The sequence below is a fragment of the Nannobrachium achirus genome (genome assembly GCF_963921795.1).
Source record: "Nannobrachium achirus genome assembly, chromosome: 8".
In the NCBI taxonomy this organism is placed as follows: Eukaryota; Metazoa; Chordata; class Actinopteri; order Myctophiformes; family Myctophidae; genus Nannobrachium; species Nannobrachium achirus.
In genome coordinates, this window is record NC_137817.1 from 38,666,526 (window position 1) to 38,692,031 (window position 25,506).

General features: G+C 43.4%; 3 protein-coding genes across 4 annotated transcripts in view; 2 read left to right on the forward strand and 1 right to left on the reverse strand.

Moving 5' to 3' along the window:
* Nucleotides 1-25,506, reverse strand: part of nf1a (neurofibromin 1a) — a 116,919-nt gene that overhangs the window by 27,358 nt on the left and 64,055 nt on the right. For both annotated transcript variants that reach the window (XM_080730875.1, XM_080730874.1), the window contains 5 exons: nucleotides 6,403-6,835; nucleotides 5,639-5,979; nucleotides 5,032-5,234; nucleotides 3,617-3,810; nucleotides 2,509-2,649 (listed from right to left, as the gene is read on the reverse strand). In XM_080730875.1, coding sequence (XP_080587001.1) covers nucleotides 2,509-2,649; nucleotides 3,617-3,810; nucleotides 5,032-5,234; nucleotides 5,639-5,979; nucleotides 6,403-6,835 — 1,312 coding nt within the window. The remainder of the gene's footprint in view (nucleotides 1-2,508; nucleotides 2,650-3,616; nucleotides 3,811-5,031; nucleotides 5,235-5,638; nucleotides 5,980-6,402; nucleotides 6,836-25,506) is intronic.
* evi2b (ecotropic viral integration site 2B) lies at nucleotides 11,516-15,141 on the forward strand. The gene is made up of 2 exons (XM_080732167.1): nucleotides 11,516-11,579; nucleotides 12,609-15,141. The coding sequence occupies exon 2, from the start codon at nucleotides 12,653-12,655 to the stop codon at nucleotides 14,390-14,392; it is 1,740 nt and encodes a 579-aa protein (XP_080588293.1). The 5' UTR covers nucleotides 11,516-11,579; nucleotides 12,609-12,652; the 3' UTR covers nucleotides 14,393-15,141.
* LOC308289398 (oligodendrocyte-myelin glycoprotein-like) lies at nucleotides 20,086-24,948 on the forward strand (the record flags this gene model as incomplete). Its single annotated transcript, XM_080731091.1, has 5 exons — nucleotides 20,086-20,140; nucleotides 21,441-21,622; nucleotides 21,894-21,982; nucleotides 23,558-23,770; nucleotides 23,955-24,948. 5 exons carry the CDS (start codon nucleotides 20,086-20,088, stop codon nucleotides 24,946-24,948), a joined length of 1,533 nt encoding a protein of 510 aa, XP_080587217.1.

Below are 25,506 nucleotides of genomic sequence, written 5' to 3' on the forward strand. Positions count from 1 at the left end.
ACATGGCTGGGAGGACCAACAGAATTGTCCCGATCTCTCACATTAATTAAAAAAAGTCTTATTTACATGCAGAGTTAAGCTCTGGCGTTTAAGTAAAATGTAGCCTGAAATTTATGAAATGCTTTAGTGGCTTTATCACATTTTAGTGAAAAAAAAAAAAAAAAAGTATTTTCAGTCCCTGTCTAAAGCTGTACTTTCCGAAATGACTGGCTCCCAGCCAAATTGGGACACATATGTATGCGGAGTACAAACTCAGTGCAAAGCAGTTGTCCAATTGTCGTTAGGGTTAGGGTTAGGGTTAGCCGCACTAACGGGCCGCACTAACGGATACTTCATATCGCGCAAACCATACCTACAACGTTCATTAGCCTCCACAAAAAAAAAACGTTTTTTTTTTTTTTTTTCAAAATCTTTTTTTTTCTTTTTTTTTCAAAATTGCTCCAGGGGCCACAAGGAAGGTCCCCGCGGGCCGCATTTGGCCCGCGGGCCGCCAGTTGAATACCCATGCTGTAGGCTAACAGGTTCACATTTTGCCACTCATGCCTTCTACTGCTCCACTTGGGGCCAGGCTATCTCCAGCTGTTCAGCAGAGCACCTAACCAGGTCGAATAGGTCTGCTGTTTAGATCTGGAGAGCCGGGCCACATAGAGTTGTCGGTAAAGGGTACTGTTGTCTCCCCTCCACAACGCATTGATTATAAAATCCTCCTCCATATACCTTCAAGGCCATTCATAACCTCACCCCTCCATACCTGTCTGACCTCCTCAATCCCCCCTAGTCTCTCAGGTCTGCCTCCTCCATCCAACTGACCCCCCCCGACAAACCCTCAGCCTGTGTGTCTACCATGGGGTTACGAGCCTTGAGCCGATCTGCCCCTAGCCTCTGGAACTCCCTCCCCCTGACATCAGAAACTGCAACTCAATCCCCACATTTAAAACCCATCTCAAAGTTAATACAAAGGTTTTGTATTAACTGTTGTTTTTAAATTGTTGTTCGGCGACCTTGAGTTCCTTGAAAGGTGCCTTATAAATAAAATGTATTATTATTATTTAAATTACAATTATGTATTATTTTAATAAATGATATAATTCAGCTATTGTGAATTTCCAGTAAATCAGTCCTGAATCTAGAGTGATTTGCAAAGTTAACCGTGTACCCGCCCCATCCCTAATAATTGCATGCTGCTTTAAATATCTATGACAAGATAAACACGGTTGTTATACGTCAAGAAAATGTAATTGGTTAAAGAAGTCTGGGGTGACAGAGGCTGACCGGAACAGACAAGGGTCCATTGTGTTCAACAAGACAGGCCTGTCATGACATCAGTTGCGGCTGGCCATGCCATCCACATAGGCCCCCCCATGTGGATAATATGAATATAAACACTGAAAAACTGTCATAATCAACTTGATATCCTAAAATACTTAAAAAAAACTCTCATAAAATATCCCATACCATAGGGGAGGGGGGGGCTGTATTTCACCACCAATAGAGAGCTTGTTCATTTCTTCTTAGGCAAAACATCTTCACAATGGCTACCATTCACTGCCATTCCTTACAGTGTGCGCCATAATAGGAGCCAGGGCCTGGCTTTGCTATTGTGCATCTGGGCTGTGTGTGTTGTGTCTGTTTATCTCAGTACGTAGGGTGAATTGGGATACAGAGCACACAGATAGATGATGGACATTGAGTGGATGACTTTGTCACTTTGGATACTGTAACAACAGGAAAGGATTCACTGGTAAAGGGAAATTGCCTCAAGCGGTAAGCGTACTTTAATTAATTTGGCAATAATTATTATTCAAGATCAAGATTTCATTTGTGACTTCTCATATACTGGTACACAAGAGTAAAAGTAATCGGTTCCAGCTCTTCAACACTGTAATAATTGTCACTATAGTACACTTTTAATTTGTTTATTTTTGCCAAAACAAACAGCTATAATAAAATCCTTCTTATCGTTTTGAATCCACACTACTTGCCATTTATTAAATATTCATTGATATGAAAGGGAAATAGACTGAAATGTAATTTAACAGTCACTTTTATATTGTCAAAAGCAAGGTGTTTGAGATCACCGATGTCTATCTGGGAAACAGAGAGAGATCCCACATCTTTAATAAATGGGTATATAACCTTCTAGCAGTTTGTTCCTCTCTCTGACTGACAGTATTTCTTATAAGTGTGTATTGCTGTATTAGAAATATGTTTCTGTGAGTGGCTTATACAGTGCTTATTTGTTAGAATGACATCTTTTGTAATCAAGGGGAAATAATGTATACTCCCTTGTACGATGGTGTCTAATGCCAAAAATGACCCATTATGGCTATTCTCGGCACAGGATGCTCTTGTACGATAAATCAGGTTTTAAGCCTAATTTGGTGGCTAGCTTCAGACAGTTCTATAAAAACTCACAGGCACAAAGCCTACCTCCTGTGAAAAAATAACAGGGAGCAACTGTTGCTGTGCACCTGATATGGTGTACGAATTCAGAGTGGACAGTCTCACCTTGCTGGAAACCAGTTTGACATTCCCTGAAGCCAGAGCCACTGCCGTATCAGCCATGACCTCAGCCTTAATGGAGCCCAGACCCCCTGTGGCACTGGTCTTTATAAAACTGTCCAGAACCACGTCCAACAGGTCCGTTATCTGAGGGGAAGAGGAGACCATAAGAAAGGTCAAGGGAAATGACAGAAATACGCAGGGCAAAAGGGCAAAGAATTACCCTTGGAATCTGAAAACTCCATTGAAATCAAAATATGTGTTGAAATATTTGTATTATTTTATTATTCTAAATGATTACATTTTACTAGGTGACATTAAAATCTTATTAAAACACAGAGAATTCTGGGGAATTCTTTGAATCATGGAATGTAAACAACACAAACAAATTAATTTATAAGTGCCCTACTGACACAGTGGGAGCCATATTCTCTCAATTCAATCTCCAAACGAACACATTCAGTAATTCTATTATTTATGAGATTAAAAAAAAGAAAAAGGAATGTTATGATTGTATTAGTGTAATTTGTCTTTCATTCATGTATGTTTTACAGTGTTCCATGAGGGGATGTAACTATGACAGAAAGTCAGTTCAGAGTTGCCAATCAGCTTCTCTGATGCCCACACCAACCCCAGTAATAATGGTGGTATAAGAGCAGCAACAACACTAGTATATCGTCGATGTCGGGTGGAAATCTTGTATCTCCAAATTTGTACGTTCCTTCGCAAATCATACAAGGCCGTTGCACAAAAGTAGTGAAAACAGCAGATCTACAACCACACAACGCCTCGCACCGCGAGGCGTTGTGTGCTTGTAGATCGTCTGTTTTCACTAGTTTAAATCATTTTTAAAATGATAAATTCAAAATGAACGGTTTTGGACATGCAAGATTTTCACCCGACAACGACGAAAACTGTCGCTGGAGTAGTGGGAACGCCACCGTCGGCCCCTGCAATGTTGTGGCCCTCGGCTTGGTACCCTAGACATAATTCGGCCCTTGGGGAAAACTAATTAGGGAACCCTGCTTTAGATTATGAGTTTAGCTTCTCTACTATCTATGCAGAGGTTGTTGTCAGATTCAGACTCAGAGCATGTCCAGGTATGAAGGCCCACCTGTCCCAGGCTGCCCCAGATCTTGGCCTGGATGGAGGGGTACATCTGCTTCTCGTTGATGGTCATGGTGATGAGCTTGTCCAGGATGGCGGTGACTCGCTGGCGTTTGGCGTCGTCGTTATGCTTGCAGAAGCGCACCAGGTTGAGCAGCCAGGGAGTCATGTACTCCAGACACAAGTGCTTCAGCTCAATACCTGTCAAGATGCACACACTCGTTACTCTAGTCAGACAGACATGATATACAACAGAATATGACCCTTAACCCAATTAGCAAAATCACAGATTTCACATCATTCGTTTCTCAGGCTTCAGTATGGAGAAGCAGGATTCTTTTGAGAGAGGGGATGACAATGGCACAGGATATGAGCCCAATTCAAATCCCTCTTTTTTGACCATGTGGTTAGGCCTGTCCCTATGTGGTACACTTTATGTATGATTGTGACAAAGGACATAAGACACACAAAGTCATGTATGTCCATACACTGCGTGTAGACTGTAAAGGGTAAAGGGCTTTGCAGACAGGCGTGATTATTCACATGGAAAAAACGGACTATTTCATTTTTTTAAAGAATACAATGATTCTGTATGACCTCATGCACACCGGCCCCGAATTTGCCGTGCGACAAGTGGCTGCGGCAATGCATTTTCTTCACAATCGAACCCAGTTCAATTTGTGCGTCTTTTCGCATGTAGTAAAAACTCATTGGCAAACGGAAAAGACGCAACGCTCCCTTAAATTGTCTTCAAACATCACATGCCAAGGAAAAACCTGATATTTGGTGAAGAAAAAAGGCATGTCATTTTGCGATCATCGATCAATATTCAACTTATGCCTCTTTTAAGTGTCAAACAAGAATCACAATGACCACATTGTGTGCAGATATGCCAGCGTGTGGCCGTAAGCAGAGTCACACATACTGTACATGAACGTTCCACACACATTATGCATCAAGCAACAACAGACTGGGAGATACCATCAGCTCCACTGCCCTTGGTGCAGTGATGGAGCACCTCCTGAATATGGATGGATGCTGCAGCAGAGAGCAGGAGGGTGTGGACATGAAGGAATGACAGACCACAGACCCTACGTTCCTCAGCTCAAGATGGATATGGCCATAAAATAAAAAAGTAATGGCTCGTACATCACCGGCTCATGACACGCCGCTGTGGCTTGTGCTGCATGAGTCTGTCTCTGTAGGTTGTGTGGTTGTTTATTGAGTGAATGCATGGCCTGTAATAGAAAGAGTGGGCGAGCGAGTGCTGTAGATGGCCTGCAACCCCCGTGAGAGCGGAGTGAGTGATATGTGACAGAAGGAGCAGACAGCTAGAGTGTCTATTTGCGTGCACGTGCATCGGGTGTTACTGCCAGAGTGCACATTTTGGTCGAGACATGCTGAGTCGCGCCGTTGACTCACTTGATTTGCTGAAGCCGGAGATGCACTCTTCCAGGAACTCCAGCGTTAGGTGGGGCTCATTGGCGGCCAAGGTCTTGCTGATGGACACTATGAACAGGGTGTTGTTAGCTGGGATGCACAGACCCGATGTCTCCAGGAGCTGACCCTCTATCTTCAGGTTGAAGGTGCAAGTTAAAGCACACAAGAGGTTGTAGGCTGCAGACCTGTAATACAGTAGGGACAGATATACTACCTCAGGGTTCCTGAGAGCTTAAGCAAAGGAGACACAAATTATAATGTGGTTTGGTTAGGGACACCCAGTGACTGTCTTTACCAAAGCAAGCGTGAAATTACGTTTGACAAAGTATTGATCTAGATGACAACTCTGGAGAAATATTGCTAATTGTTTGTGGGTTCAAAACTTTGAACTAAGAAAGGGGTTCCTAAGGCACAGAGGTAGTAGTAGTAATACATAACTGATGCCAAAACTTCATTGAACATGACTGAAAACGTCATAAACCATGGTCAAACTGATAAGTAATCCACAGATTACACCTACTATGGGCATGAATGGCCTCTTACAGTGAACACTTGTATCCTAACACAGTTGGGTTCCTTCAAGGCTAACCTGAGACTGGGGTCGGAGCTGCCCAGGTTTAGCAGAGCAATGTTCAGCAGGGTCCCGGGGACGTCTTTGGGTCTGATCTTTGTGTGTTGTGGGATGGAGTCGGGCTGCGACAGCTCCCAGCGTGTGCGTATGTGGATGATGGACTGGACGATGGCATCGCACTCCTGGTGCATGAAGGTGAGCGGGGTGCCTTGATTGGCCATGGTCAGGGTGAACTGGCTCTCGTCCACCAGGCAGATCTCCTCGATCTCCGAGGCGTAGTAGACGTCGTTGAGGAAGACGGGCTGGCCGAGGACACGGGTCCGCTCCGCGGATGTCACCTGTACGGCTGAGGAGCCCACCTGGCGTGTCACAGAGATAGTTTATTGTACTGTCTGGCAGCTAGGCTAACTAGAGTCACACATACTTTCACCATTTAATCAAATCACTGTATAATCTTGTGATAAACCAACTGACCTTCACTAAACCCACTTAGTTTAAAAGGGTACCTAAACCAATGCTGACATCCAATAGTGAAAAGCAGGGTACAAACTACAGAGTGACATCCCCTGGCACCAATACCAGCCAAAAGAAGAAGGCCAGTTCAGTAGTCTTGCTTTCCACCCTTTTAATACATTTGCGCCCCCAATACAATTCTACCCCAACTAATTTGGAACCAGATCTTAAAAAATATGTGAGAAAAAAAAAAAAAAAAAAAAAAAGAGAAGAAGAATAAATCAAATGCACCAGTTGTCTATTCAAATACATCTCCTGCTCAGGCCTACCTTGATGGAGACCTTGGTGTCTTTGTGGGCCAGCTTGAGGGCATTGTGGAACACCTTGAGGTCCTCCTCCAGGGCCAGCGTGGCCGCAGGCAGCTTCTGCTGGTCGGGTTCAATGTGCTCGGCTAGCTTGCCTGGCGAGTCGATGAACTGGAGCCGCTTGCTGCCCTTCAGGCCCGTCAGGAGCCTCTCGTGGTACTTGGTGTACTCCCTCACCCAGGTGTTGCAGTTGTACACGTAGACGGCCGCCACGTTCTCATAGGCGAAGCCCGGGAAGACCACAAACCACTTGGAGAGGAAGTCGGTCTTGAACCGATTGCTGGGCCCCACGTGCGTCAGATCCACCACGATCTCGTAGGGCTTGGCGTAGTAGGGTTTGAGGGTGAGGAGGACATGATAGATGAGCAGGTCACCGTTGATCTGACCCGTTTTGAACCTGAAGACGGGACAAAACAAAAAGGTCAGTCAGATCTGCGAATATCAAGCCTGATACAGCAGTGATGAAATGTTCTTGTTTCAAAAAGAGTGGGGTAGCAAACTGAAAGCCTACTAAAAAACCCTTTGTTGCACATTGTATTTATATTTTTTACTTGAATGCTTGATTTGGAGGAAGCACTGAAATCTCACGGCCTGCTTGTAGTAATTACAGAACACTTTCAGGAAATGCAATTGTGGACATCGAACTGTAAACATTGTACACGCTTCTCTCTTTGTCTTGTTTCTCTTACAGAATGCAATTAACCTCGGCGGTACAAGATAGAGGCCCAAAATAACTTGGCTGAACAGAGCCCCAGCGAAGGGACAGGAAGCGGGCGTTCACAGTCTCTCAAGAGTGACTCCGGTTGCAGCAGGTGTCTCCTCTCTCTGATATTCACACCACATATTTCACTCGGCTACAGACCAAGACATTAAGGTAAGTGTCACACATACCCATCAGCATTTCTGATATATAATCAATCTTTTTCTGAACTGGCCGAGATATTAATTAAAACATTCTAAATGGAGCAAAATCTCTCTTAGCAATGGCGGGAGCGTGTCACTGTTATTACATCTCATCTTTTCGACACCCGACTCTAACCCTCACCTCCGTGGAGTGAATCGCTAACCCTGCGGTCGAAATGATGGGCGTTCGCAAAAGCGAGATGTCCCCAGCAATGACTTGTACAAAAACTATGACAATCCATCTCTCCACTCTTGAGTGAATAAATCATAAAAAACAAAACTATGACAATCCATCTCTCCACTATTGAGTGAATAAATCATAAAAAACAATCCATCGGTAGTACTTTGACTTGCTTTTTAAGTACTGTAGCTCCAAAAACATTAGATAGAACTTTATAAAGCTTCAGGAAATCGAGGCAAACTATTTGGAGAAATTTTTCAGAGAAGATACAGCAGTACATTAAAATTCACCTTGAGTTACACTTTGGTAGCAAGTTCCTTTGTGAAGTGTGACAATGAGAATAGGACCTATCTAGGCTAATTAACATGGAAATTAGGTAAGCACAACGTTTCGATTAAAACTCCCCACTGAGTTGGAGTGAGATTAACAGATTCCAACTTTCCCTGCAGCAGTCAGAGAGATCGATTATACCATAAAAACATTACGGCCGTTAGAAGATATTTCATCATCAGACTAATAAACTCGAAACTTGAACAGAAGTTTTACTGAATGCAGCTGTTTTCTGTTTTTTTGTCCTCCCATTACAGAGCACAATGGAAAACCCTGCCATCTCTGTGTGCCTGTTCCTCATGCTCAGACTGTCAGCATCTCCTGTCACGGCAAACCCAACCGATGTAACATCACACCAGCCTTACATCAACACCACAGAAGCTCACGAGGAAAGCTCAACCCCCGGCACGGCATCTCATCCCGCTACCGCTGACCAGGCGGACCCCTTCTTCCCAGTCCCCGACAACGCCACCGGCGCCGACTGCCTGATCGACACCGAGATGGGGGTGATCGCCGTGGCCTCGGCCGGAGCGCTGATCCTCTGCCTCCTCGTCACCACCGTGGCCCTGGGCTGCCAGGTGTGCTACCTGCAGAGCCGGGTGCGTGCCCGAGTGCGCCACTCCCGAAGCAATGTGGATCTGGTGAGCGGCACGGGTTACTGGGGCACGGACCAGCCCGAGGCAGAGGGACTGATGGGACCCTGCGACGCCAGCGTCATGCTGGAGGAGGTCAGGGCAGACAGGGAAGCGGAGGAGAAGGAGAAGTCAGGGGAGGAGCAGGACGAGGTGGGGCTCGAGGAAGGAGCCGAGGGTGAGGAAACCGATGTCAAAGAGGGGCCGCGGGCGCCGCTGCCGAGTTCCAGCTCCAGAGACTCGTGCATGGACAACCCCAGGGATCTAGAGGACATGCCCCTGGTTGTGTGAGGATGGAGCGCACTGTGCCACGGTGCAGATAGCAAATAGCAACGGCTGAGCTACAACCAGCCTTTAAATCTCTGCAACATTGTCTCTTAAATTACAATTTTCATCGTTCATTCGGGTCACGGGTTAGGTTCATTTCACCCTGTACAATTAAATTAGAATATCAGTGAATATGTTATGGATCTGATGTATGGTAGTGTCAAGTAATACTCCGATATATTCATTACACATTTTTGAACAAGGAGGACAAGGTTGGTCAGCGTAATGTGGATTGTAAAAAATTGAAATGTGTCAAGAATGCCAACTGCACCAGTGAATTTCCCTCACAGTTAAGGTTTAGCATATTAGGATGGGAGAGTGACTCCTCTCAAAGAGTCTCCTTGCCAGCTGAACCCCAAAGGGAAGTGAAAATATTTTAACTGAATATTTATATTCAAGGAAATGCCGCCCCAAGGGAGGTGTACATTTTCATTATATCAGATGCACACTGACAACGGGAGCAACTTGATTTTAAATTGACTATGTATGAACTTTTTAACAGATCTAACAAATTAGGTACAACATTATACTAGCATTATGTTGTTGCTTACAGACCTCCAGACAAGACCACAGTACTTGGTAATGCATATTTTGTTCACTTTCCAACATACCATATAACAAATTAAAGCGACTAGATCAACTTTAGACACACAAATGACAACAAGAGGGCAGCATAACGACACCCAGAGCAGCAAACTGATTCAGTGTTAATTTTGACAGCACATTTTGATGTAGTTTTAGTCTTAGTCTTTTGAATACATTTTCATTTAGTTTGTCATATTTTAGTAATCTAAAATGTTTTAGTTTAAGTCTAGTTTTGGTCGATTAAATATACGATTTTAGTCGACTAAATCTACAGTTGTTGATTAATTTTTTTGGCAGGCCTTGATGGCGTCGTAATGTCTGATTTTACACTTGGTTGCATGCTGAAAATAGCCGATCTGCAAGCTCACAACGCGTCGCAGTGTGACGCGTTGCGAGCTTATAGATCTGCTATTTTCGGATCGCAACTAAAGATAAAATGACTTGTCTTTTACTTCTACTGGACTCTTCTCCACTAGTCCCTCCCTAACATTTTAGTCTACTAGTTTTTATTTGTTGACAAAATTGTCAATACGATTAGTCTTAGTTTTAGTCATCATAGCATTGTCTTTATTTTGTTTTCATCAGTGAAAAAAAGGTAGTTGACAAACATTTTTGTCATGGTTTTAGTTGACGAAGTTAACACTGAACTGATTCAAGTCTCATCTGAAGCAATCTCAATCTTTGTCCACATTTCACACCAGAGACCTTGTTCACTGCAACCACGACTGTAGCGTACACTTTTTAAAAGCTCTGTTGCTATGACAGGCGAGGAGCTGGGTCAGTGCATCCTTCAACTGCTGTGCTGACCTTCACGCATCAGTTAAACTGTTCTCACACAAGTCTTCACTCTACTGCACACTTCCTTTTGCAACTAAAGTTTCTAACTCTGCTCTGTGTCAAACCTAAGCTCTGGATCCTTAATAAAATCTTTGATTTTTGAATAGTGTGCTTGTTTTGAATCAATGGATGGAAAACAGTTGTCAGCTCTGGTAAATGGCTAACCAATCAATGCGAGGCAAGGAGTAAAAGATAGTGCTGAAGCAGATGTTAAACGCTTAATTGTTCACACTATTAAACTAATCACATGGTTCTCCCTTTATGTGTTCCACTGAGATAAAGAATGTAATCTAATGACTGGCTGCTGAGTCGGCCTGAGGCAACCTTATGTCATTTAATGGATATCTGTGAACAAAATTACTATTATATCTGAAACATGTCTGACAAGCATGGTGAAGAATAGAATCTATGATTTAGCATTAGACATGATCAACCTTTATTAGAAACATTATGGCTTTTTGTGTCCGTATGAGCACGGTATTTCCGTATGGGCATGGAACTCCATGTATGGAAATAACTAATGTTATGGACAGAATGGCCCATACAAGGAGATTATGCACATGTGTCGTGTTTGATACCATTCAGCACAGGAGCAATTTTTCAGCATCATATAACAGATTTAGCAAGCCCAGAATTTTGACATGGACCAATAATAATGTAGTTAAACTAGAAATGTCAAAGAAATTGCTTTTCAATATGAAATTGGCCAAACTAGAACCAGTGAATTTGGACTATTTGAGCCGGGTCAAATGTAATTAAGTATTCAATAACTGGAATTACTGTTTAGCAGAAAATATGCCATCAGGCCACAATGGTAAACATGGATTTGTGTAAATCGCGTGAAACATTTATTCATTGGACACAATCAAGGTGTAGATTGAGTTCTTGAAGCAGTTTGTAGTTTCACAGCGGATATAATGGTAAAGTATGTAGTGTATTAATGGACTGTCTAATGTTTAGTTTAACAACTATGTATGATTTATAAAATTGCTCAAATAATAGTGAATTTTAAACAAATTAAAATATCTGTGGTGGCCCACAACACAACAAGTCTACTGAATACTGTTTGTTAGTGTATACTACTAGTATAGACTTTCACAGGGAACAGATCGCTTCTGAATTTAAAACATACAGTGAGTCATAGCTCAAAAGGCACCCAGGGAGGTCTATTCTTACTTCAGATGTAAGTGTGAACACTTACACTTCCTGTAAATGAGGCAATAACCCTCAACTCTCCCTCCTTGGTTAATGGTTTAATTCAACGTGAAGCGGACAACTGAAGAATTACTATTTGTAACTTCACAAATTCCGGAGTAAGACCACAACTGTGCTGTGTACATGTTTTGGTAAGTACTTTTCTCTTAACCATAAAGCTTTTATTTAATTTTTTTACAATAAAGCTAAGACACACAATAACACGAGGTGAGGAAGTTACCAACGACTTACTGTATCAGCCAAATGCTGCCAATTTATTTTGCTACATTTATTCTATCAGTCGCATGCACAGGAACAGATGTCTTTCTTTTCTAAAAAGGGACATGCTTGGTCACATTTTAAATGAACCTCTTGAATTTAGATTTCCTTATTAATTTACCAGCGGTTGGGGCGGTGATGGACGGCACTGAATAACACTATCTTGAATAGATGTAGAATGGCTAGAGCTGACACTGGGGCGAGGTGGCCGATAAAAAGACTTCTACAAAAATTAGCTGAGAATATCTTAATAGTTCCATGAGGGTTAATGCATATTTGTACATGTGGGGTTGATTGTTAAATACCCAAACAGGGAAAGTTGCGTTAATCCTTCCAACTGAATGTTAGTTCAGTATTAGGGGGGGAATACATCCTTGTTTTGTCTCCTATGTGGGTCTGCTATGCATATAAGGTTAATTTCTTGATGAAAAATAAATGATTGAACTTCAGAGCATACCATTACAGAACCAGTTGGTGCATTGGCTGTATGGCTACAACACCCTGGGTCAGATTCTGGTTTACTGACTAATATTGCATGCAATCCCTTCTCGTTATCATCAATATCCTGCTTTAATTCAGCGCCTTGGCACAATAATCCAAAGTCAACAAAATAAGCATCCTGCGAAGGGTAGTGAAAAAAGTGCACAACCTTTATGTTATGGAGAAATCAAATAATGTCAATTGTGATGCATTAAATCTAATCTACCCCACATGGAACTTAAACAATGCAATTCCTAGCCTACTGTCATGTAGCTGCATTTTGAGGAAATGATGATTGGCATCAGGTTTCAGAATATTGCCCAAATGCTGAAACTCCTGTGCACCGTTTCTTCATGAGACAGCATGTTTATAGATCCCTTATCATGATTAAATGACAAACTATATTTTGCTCTCTTCCTCAGCTACCGAGACAAAGCAGGAACCAGACAGAAAAGAGAACAAAATCATGAAGGGACTGCATTTGGTGTGTGTCATGTGTGTGTGGCTGTTGCCACAGAGACTACATGGCACAGGGACACCTGCACAGACCCTTAACGTCATAGATTCGACTACTGCTGGGGTAATGGTGAGCGAAACAAGACAGCCTTTTTCAAACACGGACCAACAACGTCGCACCGCCGCATCACAGGCTCACGGCTACCTATCAGCAAAGATCACAGTCATGGCTAAATCATTGTCAACAGCAGGTCTTTTGAGTTTGAGGACCAAGAGAGCCTTGGCGTTAGGCCAAACAACAGATGGACAAACGAAACAACCAAACAAGTCTTCTGCAAATACTTCAGAGAAAAAGGAAAGCCAGGCATTAGGTGGCCAAGTCAGTTCAGGTCCAGTTCAGGCCACAACCATATCTGCCACTCCTGGAGCATTAAAGAATACGAAAATCCAACCATCTCATACTCCAAGCACACGCGCCTCGTCTCAGACTAACAGCTCAACGGTTGGAATACAGTCCATGAACATGGTCTCAACATCAACACCACCAGCTTTAGTTACTCAAGCAAAATACTCCAGCAGCTTCTCCCCAACAAAAGGTACAGACAACACTGTCTCCCCTACTGATAAAGATCTAACCGGTCCATCAGGGAGTCCTGACAATGCCACCTCAAACACAACTCCTCCATCTACCGAAGGACCAAAACCTACAAGCCATATTTCCACCCAAGGGACATCTGCCAGGCCTGCTGAAAATGACTCGACAAGTCGCAAAAGTATATCCAAAACATCCAAGGCCCCAACAAAGAAGCCAATCAACCCCACCATCAGGGCCAAGAAGACATTGAGTACTCCAGCACCAAAGCCAAGAGGGAAAAAGCCACAAGGGGAACATTCCAATGGGAACAGTCATGGTACAGTAGTGGCAGTGCTGATAGCTGGGGCACTGATGATCATGATGTTTGGCTTTCTGCTGATCTATCTGAAGAAACGTAAACTCCGAAAGCAGCAGACAGAGACGGCAGACTGGGCCGGCCCTTCGCCATTTCTCGACGGGGGATCGGACAATAACGTCCAAGTGGAACGGAGGTCATCCAATCGAATATCTCTGTCCGGTTTCCTGCCACAGAGGCTCTCCAAGAGGCTGTCCTTGCTCAAGGAAATGGAAATGGAGCAAGAGTTACAGGAAATCACTCCAGGGACTACGTTTCGAGGGGGGGAGGATGAAGAGGAGGCACATGCAAGCAACGGGAGTGCTGTGATTGTTGTAGCGGAGACACAGCGTCAGGAGAGCCACACCACAGAGAGACCTCCCTCTCCTGTAGTGTCCACACCTCTACCTGCAGCGGCCCCTTTAGTGGATGTTGACCTTGGAGAGGAGCATTCTGCAACTCCCTCTCCAGTAGGATCATCACCAACCAATGAAGCATCATCCACACCTCCACCTGCTGAAACAACTGTAGTGGACGTTGACCGTGGCGAGGAGCATTCTGCAACTCCCTCTCCAGAAGCATTATCTCCAAATAATGAATCCTCATCCACTCCTGCTGAAGCACCTTTAGAGGTTGCCGACTCTGGGGAAGAGCGCTCTAAAACTCCCCCAGCTTCTCCCGATGCCACAGGGGATAACACTCCATTACCACAGGATGATGGCCCAATGCCAAACTTTGATCAGCCCAACCCGAGTCTGCCCGCCTCAGATTCAGCAGTTAATGTTACTCCGCCAGATCAACCTTCATTGGTTTCCACATAGCAAAACACAGGAAACACGTACGTGCATCCTTGTCCAAACAGAGAAACCAAAATCCGTAGCACACCGATACCTACAGTATGAATGTCACCACAGCAAATATTGAGGACACAGTGACACATAAAATGACATTCGTTCTTTGACTTGAAATCATTTCCATTTTTACAGGGACAGTAATTATATCATTTTGTTACACCTACTATGAATTTTGTAATGAGTTGAAATGGTTTAGTCAAAACTTTGACCCGTTGAAAGACAACTCCGCCCTAAATTGACCACAAAAAAATAGTGTAAAAGCCATGTACATCTGCCATTTTAGATTTTATTTTTTGAAAGATCATGAATGTTTTCTGGTGAGGCAGCTGACGAATAGCAGACAGTATTTATGCTCAAATCTCGTCGCTCGACACTTGTTGCTACAAATAGGCAAAAATGTAATTATTAAGCCCCTTTCCCCCTGGAAAAACCCCACTAACAAACACCAACATCTCACTTTTTTCTTTAGTGGGACGGTTATAATCAGCATTCATTCCTGGCCAGGAGAAACAACTCCTAAGTAGTCAGGGGTTTTTAACCGTTGTTAGTGGTTGGTTTCCGGGACACATGTTGAAGACAGCCTACTATGGGATCTATGTGTGTGTGTGTGTGTGTGTGTGTGTGTGTGTGTGTGTGTGTGTGTGTGTGTGTGTGTGTGTGTGTGTGTGATAATGTAAATACAGTACATTGACAGTATTTTTTTAATGGATTGATGACTGGCCAGAACTAACAACAATCATTTACAAAATGTAAAGTGAATAATCCCTCCGCCCCCTGATCTAACTGTTGGCATAGAGACGGTGTCTGAACTCTGAATGCATTCATATGCCTGAAAAAAGAAACAGTGGTCAAAGCTGTTCAAGCAATTCGTTCATTCTGCCGTTTCTAATATTAGTAGTTGAAAGTTTCACATCCTACTGCAGACTACTGTACATGTTTGTTGTATTTCAACACAGTTCATGACTGTGTAACATCAGACACCAGACAAGAAAAACAAAGAGGCATACTCATCTACTGACAATAAGGATTGGGGAACATGTCTCTCTCATGTAAAAAAAAAAAGAAAAAAAAAAAAGAAGTTAGGGTTAAGTTGCATGTATATATGCTCGTTTTGGAGGCAAAGGGGTATTACTGAGAACAAGGTCAATCTATTCAAGAGATTAATGTACATTTTATTTCACCAGTGCAATACTGTAAATAAATAAAGCTTGTAAAAGAAGACTAAAGCATCCGGAAGTGTGGTCATTCCAAAGACACAATTATTTAGCAAGAAAACAAGGGCATGCAAGCAAGGAGGAACAGATACACTAGAAGTGAATGAGAAGCAGACAAGAGGGAGAGACTCCGAGAGGCAGGCCTGACACCATTAGAAAGTGAGTAACTGCAATGCTGCAGTGCTCTAACTCCCTGTGTAGATCCTAGCTGCCCGGCACTATAGCAACCATACAGACATCACCATTAGCCATGTCAAACATCCTTTACAGAAAATAAGCTCTGCAGACCTGAAACCACATCACTGACAGTTAGGGCTGTCACAATTATTACATAATCGTCTAATCGCCATTATTTGACATAATCGTGATTATTTTGTCATAATCGTCATAATCGTGTACATGTTGAAAAATGTTCATATTTACAAACATTTGCAAAAATAGTGGAAATAGCAGATCTACAAGCTCACAACACGTCGCATCGCGATGCTTTGTGAGCTTGTACACGTCTCATCGCGACGCATTGTGAACTTGTAGATCGGCTATTTCCACTATCAATGTTCTTTTTTTTAAGTATAAAGTTGTCAAATATGTCAGTAATTTCTTTGTATATTAAGGTTTTGTGTCATATCTACCATGTGCAACTTCAAAGCCTAAAAGCCAAACAGAAATGTAATTGTCAACGACAAAAACACAATTTAATCGTTAATCGCAATTATTTGAGTGATAATTAATCGCCATGTAAAATGTCATAATCGTGACTGCCCTACTAGCAATGCAGGCTCTGCTCATGCAGACTAAGACTGTGTAGGTAAGCTACAACTCCTCTGGGTGTTGTTGAGCCCCAGCAATATTGTACTTCCACAGATCTTGTTGCTAGGGCGCTGGGGCATAACTTATCCTGTGCTTGTGGTGAAGCATCCTCTGCTTACCCGGAAGTGTCAGCAAAACCACAAACACCCGCCCCACCTTTAAACCTTGCAGTTCTGCACACTATATCACATGGCAACCACTTAACACTCCAATTACCAATACCTGGGCATAAAGATACAGCCCGCCTGCCCCTAGCCTCCATAAACTGCTGTGGCTACTGTGTGAGAAAATGTACCCCGGTGTGTGTATGGGTTGTGTGTAGAATTGTCTGTTTCGAGATAGAAGACTTTGATAAGAAGAGAGATTTCAGAAGTCCTTGCGTTGATATTGCATCAGATAGAAACAAAGGGAGGAGGGGGTAGAGGAGGAGAAGTAGCTGGTTGAGTGAGCTCACACAATAATTATGCTCATTTCAGTTCCGTTTGACTACATGCCAGCCAGATGATCACTTCACACAGGATTACATCTGACATGTTAATAAACACACCCATAGCAATTACTGTTGCCATAACTACTATTGTTATTGTGAATATTGTCATTAAAGTTACTATTGTTGTTGTTGCTGGCATTATTGTTGTCCATCTTTGCGTGTCCCTCTCTCCCTCCCTCGCTTTGTCTCTCTCCACCCCGACTCAGTCAAGACAGATGGACACCCACCCTTCTGCTCTATAATGTAAAATGTCTTGAGACAACTTGCTGTCATTTGGCACTATAATAAAATGTAAAAGTACACAGTACACTTAACTATTTCGGTCATCGCCTCTTACAGCTCAGGCATTGGTTTTCACACTTGATTTGAGGAAGTTGCCAATTCGGAAACAAAGAGTCAACCGTGTTTCCTTTTCATGAGAAGCATGTCACTTTGTGACGTGCAGCTTCCTTAGATTCAAACAAACTCAAATGTCAACATCAAAACCCAAAAGCTGCTTGGTAAAACATCCATTTACACATCTTAAATGGATAGTTCACGCCCAAAATGATTTCCCCCCCCTATCAATTACTCACAAAATGAAATGTTTTGTCGCATTCTTAAGCCAATAATGAAGACCCTCATGTATCCAGTAGGGTCTTTATTATTATCACCAAATTATTGACTTAGGAATAGGGATGGGACGATACCCGATATTATCGTTTATCGGGATAAAAAACACTCACGATTATCGTATCGTGGAGATTTCATTTATCGTGATATCGTCCTCTGTCATGCACTGGGATCAATTCACCTTTTATTTGCAAAGCTGCATATCCGGTACCACTTAAACCCTCTATAATTGGTAAAAGGTACTTAAAATATACGTACTTGATACAGTCTTTTTTCACTCTCTATCAAATGTCTTTGCCAAAAAATAGCCAATCTACAAGCTCGCGATGCGACGCGTTGTGAGCTTGTAGATCTGCTATTTTTTGGCAAATGTTCTGCCCCAAGATAATGGATTTTGATTATCGTGATAATATCGTAAATCGTGACTTCTTTTGTCACAATAATCGTGATATGACATTTTCATATTGTCCCATCCCTACTTAGGAATGCAACAAAACAAAAATATACACAAAACTTCATGGGGTGAGCAATTGATAGGAAAGAGGTCATTTTGGGGGTGAACTATTCCTTTAAATGCTCAATTGGTACTGTCAATATAAAGGCACTGTTGAGTCCGGCATTGCTGAGGCTGCCATGATTGGCTTGGTGTGTGTGTGTGTGTGTGTGTGTGTGTGTGTGTGTGTGTGTGTGTGTGTGTGTGTGTGTGTGTGTGTGTGTGTGTGTGTGTGTGTGTGTGTGTGTGTGTGTGTGTGTGTGTGTGTGTGGCACTGTGCGCTTGTGTGCGTGCGTGCTTGCAATGATAGCATTCCAAAGTCAGTGAATCCACTTTACATTTTGATGTTGGGAATGTACAATGTACGTACATCCCATTCACTGAAATGAAGTGCATAGCTATAGTGTAACGTATTAGACAAAATGATATGGCAAATTGTTCCGTTGTCATAAATACAGTACATTTACATTACCACAAGCCAACTTCGAGACTTAAGCATCGTGACTGACGCCGGTCAGTCGTGGCGCACAAACTACGCGCTGTATCTAGTAAATCATATGAATTTCAATACACCACTAAAAACATGCATGCAATACATTCAACATTGACATTCCATTTAACACAGCATACTATACATCATGGGTCTTGAACAGGGGTCCGGGACCCCTAGGGGTTCGTCAGAGTTACTACAGGGGGTCCTTTGACCCTCAAATCTTTGAGTGATTCATTTTTATATTAACCACTTGAACCCTAGTGTCCATATTCAGAGAACTTTTAGCCAAAAATAGCAGATCTACAAGCTCACTACGCCTTGGAAGCTTGTAGATCGGCTATTTTCGGCAAAGAGCTTTGGTGTAGAAGGGAAAAAGAGCAGACTAAGTACAGAGTGAAAGGTCAGGTTTACTAAGTATTGACGGTTCAAGTGGTTAAACACACAAAAACAAAAACTGGCATGAATCCAAAATACACTGACGATTGTGCTATCAAACAATGAAACTATATACGCAACCTATGATAATGTTGTGGGGGTCACTGCTTCATCTCTCTCTCAACTAAGGGGTCCTTGGCCAGAAAACATTAAAGACCCCTGCTATACATTATTCTAGCAGGGAGGGCAGCGGCTGCTGGCCCGCTTGCTTAGTGCTGTCATCATAAAGCAAAAGGCACTGGGCAGGGCAGCCTCTACCCCACAGCTCAGCACTTTTCAGCTCGGATAAGTTCTTCTTATTACAGCTGCCGGGGGGCTTCTTGACAGGTACAGAAATGGACCACATTACCAAAAATAGTAGACCTTGTAAAGCTGTGACAGGAAAAGTTCTCCTCTACAGTAAGGACTAGGGATAGGACGATATGAAAATTTCATATCACAATTATTGTGACAAAAGAAATCGCGATTTACGATATTATCGCGATAATCAAAATCAATCTACAAGCTCACAACGCGTCGCATCACGATGCGTTGTGAGCTTGTATATCGGCTATTTTTTGGCAAAGACATTTGATAGAGTGAAAAAAAGACTATCAAGTACGTATATTATAAGTATATCTATAATTTTTTACCAATTATAGAGGGTTTAAGTGGTACCGGATATGCAGCTTGGCAAATAAAAGGTGAATTGATCCCAGTGCATGATGGAGGACGATATCACAATGAATTAAAGTGTTTTTATCACAATAAACGATAATATCGCATATCGTCCCATCCCTGGTAAGGACCATGCCGGTCTAACCACTAAGGATAACGTAAAAGATTCCATTATGTTGCACGATGACAATTTCTATATCGCCATAATATTTTGAGATTTTTTTAAGATATTCAAAGCCAGTGAAACAATGCTGAAACAACAAATTCCACACTTCCTTTCTAATGTTTTAGTGTGTGAGCACGCACAAGTCAAATAAAGTACAAACACTGAAGGAAGGGCTAGAGAAAAGATCACCAAAATGAGAAGGTTCATCCTGCAATCTCCCTATTAGATGATGAGACACCCTGCGTGCAAAGTTGTCATTTTGGTCTGAGGGTGGCACTAGAGGTGAGGTCATGGTGACCCACCTAGGGTTCATCATCTTCCAAAGACTACGAAAGTGCTCAGCAGGCACTGTGGCAATCTACCCATTTTGAAATATCTTGTGTAAAAGTGGAGATTTTTTGTGGCAATTGTTTTCCAAAAGAAAAAACCTGATAAAGTGCTAGAGTAAATCCGATCCACCAACACAGTAGGGTTCATTCTCCACAGAGGATGAAGGTATATTTCATGGAAATCCAACCCGCAGTTTTCAAAATGTCTTGTTTGGGTGTAGAGTGCTGGACGGACTGAGCAACCGACACCATCTTTAACGCCCCCAACACTAGACTAGAGGGGCTAAAAAGTAAAACAAAACATTTTAATACACTAAAAATCACCTGATCGCATTTAATTGGAGGTTAAATCGCATCATTCTGCAAGGATAGAGTAACAATTAAATGGCCCCTGTGCAACAATGATACCAAAATAAGGTGACAACAATGTGATACTGCAGCACCCAGACCAGCCGACCGCTGCAGGTGCCAGATGCAAGTTAAGTTCAGTTGTCAGGCAGCACTCTGCATTCTGTGTGTGTGCTTTGTATTAAGCCAGAAAAATAACCCATTCTAGTATGAACTGCAAAGCTGATCGTGTCTTAACTGCTTAGAAAAAAACAAAGAAAGTGAATGTGATGCCACTTTTTGTGTGGTTTTAAGTGGGACTTAAAACTGAGAACTAAGAAAGAAAGAATGAAAATAAGAGAAGTTTGTAATACTGCAGTGGTTAGCACCTCACAGTTGGAAGGTCCTGGGTTCGATTTCCGCCGGGGGAAGCTGTGGCGCTGGGGGCGTGTTCCTCCACCCGCGTCATCAGCACCCACACCCTAGGTGGGGTTGGCGATGGGGCCTCTCTGTGGTGAGTTTGCATGTTCTCCCCGTGTCTCCCTGGGCATAGGCCCTCACACAAAAACGGCAGGGGGAGAGCGGAAACCAGGACTACAGGTTAGGTAGTCACTGGGTGAGAGAAATGGGTTGCAAAAATCGTGGGATAAAAAACATATATAAAAAAAAAAGAAGTGTGTAATAGACAAGTATCCATTAAAAAGAGGAAGTCGAAGCACTCAAGGTGCTTTGTTTTCTACTGTATATAGCTAGGGAACTAGATGAAGAATGCTTCTTTCAAATACTGTGTGCAACTATGCACAAGAGTGGAGAGATAGACAGAGAGCCATTTTTTTAAATTAAACCTGAGGGGGTGGGCCAGACAGAGAGAGAGAGAGGGTGGGAGCGAGTTGCATAGGAGAGTGCCCGGATACTGATTATAAAAAGATTGGAGTCAGCACCACCCCCTCCCCTCTTCTCCTCCTGAGCCCCCGCCCTTCTATCCTCAGCAGCAGAGAGGGACTGCTCTGTGCTGCAATTTTCCCTCTCCTTCTGTGCATCCCTCCATGTGTTCCTCCTCCTCCATTCGTTCCTGCTGTACCAGACTGTTCTGTCGCCCCTTGCAGAGCGCATCAGGAGCCTGCAGAATACAGAGGAGGAGTGCACGGGAAACGGGGGGACCCGCTACCATGTCAGGACATTGCTGCCAGCAAGAGAAGGGCTGAGAGGACAACTAACAGACGCAACGCCCCCCAAAACCCAGAGAGAGAGAGAGAGAGAGAGAGAGAGACGGAGGAGGAGGAGGAATAAATCAGGCGAAGGAGAGAGGAAAAGAGGGCAACCGTGCAGAAGGAATAATAAGAAAGAAAGAACAGAGGAAAGACGAGGGAAAAAAACAGACGAGGTTTGAAGGAGAGAAGAGGCATGAGAAGTATTTTGACCTGATAACCTCTTTTGTCCAGTCAGCTGCTCAAGAGGGAAAGAAAGGAAGGTGGGAGAGAAAGCGAGACGGCGAAAACACTGGAATAGGTGTGGAGGAAGGACACCGAAGGCAAAAACGGAGATGACAGACTGAAAGAACGGAGAGGATGAGGTGAGTGATTTACACACTGGAAGGGCGTGCAAGGGAGCACATGCAGGCACAACCACACACACACACAGACCTGATGTCCCGGACGGATTGTGGAGTACATAAGCCCAATGAACTGCAGTAGCAACTCGTCTTTGACAGGCTACGAGTGCTCATGAAAAGAAAAACACTCCACCCCACCTCATATATATCATGTGCCTGGAACCAGTTAATGAGGTTGCGGTGACCATCATGCAAACATCTGTAATTACTGTTAACACTCGCGGTGCTACGGTATGTCCGTGACCCGAAGAAGAAGTTTCGGGAATGCTGCACACATAAGCATGAAGGGGTGTTGGCACGTTACACAATTATCTTTGAGCATGCGATGGCACATAAACACACACAAACACACTTTCGCCTCAAACCACTCATCCCATGGCATTCCTCGTACCTGGGCATTTGCGAGACAGTGAGTCTGTGTGAAACAACATGAAACCTAAGTGAATCCGGACGTCTCTCACTGCAGTATTTCAGAGCTGCCTTGCCCCAACTGGCAGGGCTTCAAGCTTGCAACCCCACAGAATGACTGGGACCGTTGTTACCCGCATCAGAGTCAAGCCAAGCTATTTATCCAAGTCAAACACAGGGCAAATTGGCAGTGCCTAAACTGTTCCAATGTGAGGGGAGGGGAGGCGAGGCAAGTGTTTTGGCCTTAGCCATACAAGCTAATATCCACCATTAATGCTGATGTTGCTATGCAGGCCATTTTACAACAGCTTTCCCAAAACAATAAAATGGCTGATAAAATGATAGCAATACATTTAAACTCTAGGTAGTAGCTACAGACCATTTGTTAGTATTAATATGAGATGGATGCTTTATCATGATAGCCGCGGGCTAAAGGATTGTAAATACCAAAAGTAAGACTAACCATAAAGCCAATTTTGATTAAATTCAAGATCACACCCTGCAGTAGAGGATATTGTTTACAGCTAGTCTTTAAGTTGTTGTTCACTCTGTCTTTTAAGAATGTGGCAGAAATCAAACGCGACCATGCTAAATGGTCCAGAACAATTCAAATCTCCATGGTTTTGAACATCAACCAAACCCATTGATGAAGCAATGGAATTATAATTAACAATTATTTAAAAAAAAGTAACACAGTAAAAAAAAAAAGTAAAACAGTAACTCAGGAGATCAAGTAAACAATGCTCGTAGCAACGCAGAAGCACAAGAAAGTTCCGAATAGGCCCAACAAACTGTATTGATCTAGTACTATTGACTAGAATCTAGTAGTCAATAGTCGCTGGTACAGACAGTATATATATTTTTTTTTCCTTCTTGGCATTTCCATGCAAAAGCTACAGACTAGTCACCTGGGTCCTTGAATTTAGCATGTATTCAGGACCACACTTTTCATCCCCATCACTTCAGTTATGTCCAATCAACAAGAAACTTAACAAGATTTTTCTCTCCACCTCCTCTCACATGTTCAACCTTTCCACCCTTTTACATCCAATTCTCTTTCCCCGACATCTTCTGAAACCCTCTCAGATCCCTCACTATGGCTCCCCGCTGTGCTCCACTGGCCTGTGTGCTCATCCTCCTCCTGTCTGGGCTCCTGGGGGGCTGGGTCCTATCCATCTGCCCCTCAATGTGCTCCTGTAGCCGGGGACACCGCGTGGTGGACTGCTCCTCGCGGGGCCTCACCAAACTTCCCCCAGGCCTGCAGCACAACATCCGCTCCCTTAACCTGTCCTTCAACAGGTAAGCAGCAGCTGCTACTGTTGGGATTTGTAATTGGGGTCGTAACCAAGCTGAACCAAGGGCTCCATTAGAAAATCACATAGTCAACTTGTAAAGGTCTTATTCAACTTATCAAGAGCAGTGCAATCAGTGGCATTAATTGTGTTGAAATTCAAATTTAAAACTGCTTTCTTCTGTCTGTCAGCTTGTGGGGTCTGGACAGTCAGCTGAGCCACTATGCCCACCTGCGGACTCTGGACCTGTCCTTTAACCGACTGGAACATCTTCCTCCCGCCCTTCCAAGGTCACTGTGGGACCTCCGCACGGCAGGGAACCACCTACGTTCCCTGGATAAAAATGACACAGCCTACCACTGGAACCTAAGAGTCTTGGATCTATCAGACAATGAGCTGGAGAGGGTGGTTTTCATTAACAACACGCTGCCGAGTCTCCATGCTCTCAACCTTAGTAAGAACCGGTTTTGGACTGTGCCCACCAACATGCCACACAACTTGGAGGCCATTGATTTGTCCCATAACTATCTGGTGAAGATCCTGCCGGGCTCTCTGGATCGACTGCCTCGGTTGGAGCGGTTCTACTTGCATGCTAACCGCTTCTCTTGGCTGCCCGAAGGGATCTTTGACAGGTTGACTGGACTAGAGCTGATAACTCTTGGAGATAATCCATGGGCTTGCGAGGAGGAGGAGAATATAACAAGACTTCTACGATGGGCAGAGCAGACCCATGCCACCGTCTCGGGCTGCCCCTGTTATACGATGCCTACCTGCGGACAGGCTCATCTGGCAACTCCAGGAGGGGAATGGCACTTTGCATCATACACAGAACTACCATTTGGGGCCGATACTAGAGATGTAGGGCACGACCGTCCAAGACCTCCAGCAAGGACTGCAGCTACTTCTGCTTACCAGGCGAAATCAGCACTAGTCGAGACCAGTATGTACGGAGAAGAAAGAGGGGGAGCTAACGAAACTGGGGACCAAATGCTGTTTGACTGGACATCTTCAACGTCCTTTTACAGCCTCTCCACACACACAAGCACAACTGCGCGCCCCCGTTCTGCCGTCAAGAAGCCCAACATGGGCAACACACGGAGCCGAGGCCACAGACTCTTTGTCCGGAACCCCCAAGCAGTCACCCTGAATGTTTTAGTCATGGTGGCAGCCTTCAATGCATTCTGAACCCATGTTGACTTTATCCATTGCATTGCCAGAATACAAGACTCAATGGATGATTTTGAAAACTGAATGTACGACCAAGAATGACAGGACACAAACCTAGCTCTCCCGTTACATTTTTTTAACTGTTCTGACTGTTACTGCCTAAAATCACTACGATAATGTCCATTTTCTGTCATCTAACAGCTAGCTGATCATCTACAAAATGCAATATGACAATGTCTTTCAAACTCTTATACATACTATATCTAGATGAATGTACTGTATACATCATACAAAAAAGCAATCAATATATCCTGATACACTAACTGCTTAGTGTGATAACGTGAATGCTCTACCCTCACTATAATGCTTGTCCCTTGACAGATGCTGCTGTATTTTATGATTTCTTTGAGATAAAAGATGAGAAAACATCTGGAATGCATTTATCTATGTTTGGGTGCGGTTTATGCTCCGACATAATTCACACGTCCATCCACCTCATCCTAGACTCAAATAGGATGTGCCTTGAAATCAAGACCCTTTTGCTGAACGCATATAAATAAATGTATAGAAAGGTCA

What these genes read in the sequence shown, in the direction of transcription:
- evi2b (XM_080732167.1), top strand. Translation starts at nt 12,653, where the DNA reads ATGAAGGGACTGCATTTGGTGTGTGTCATGTGTGTGTGGCTGTTGCCA.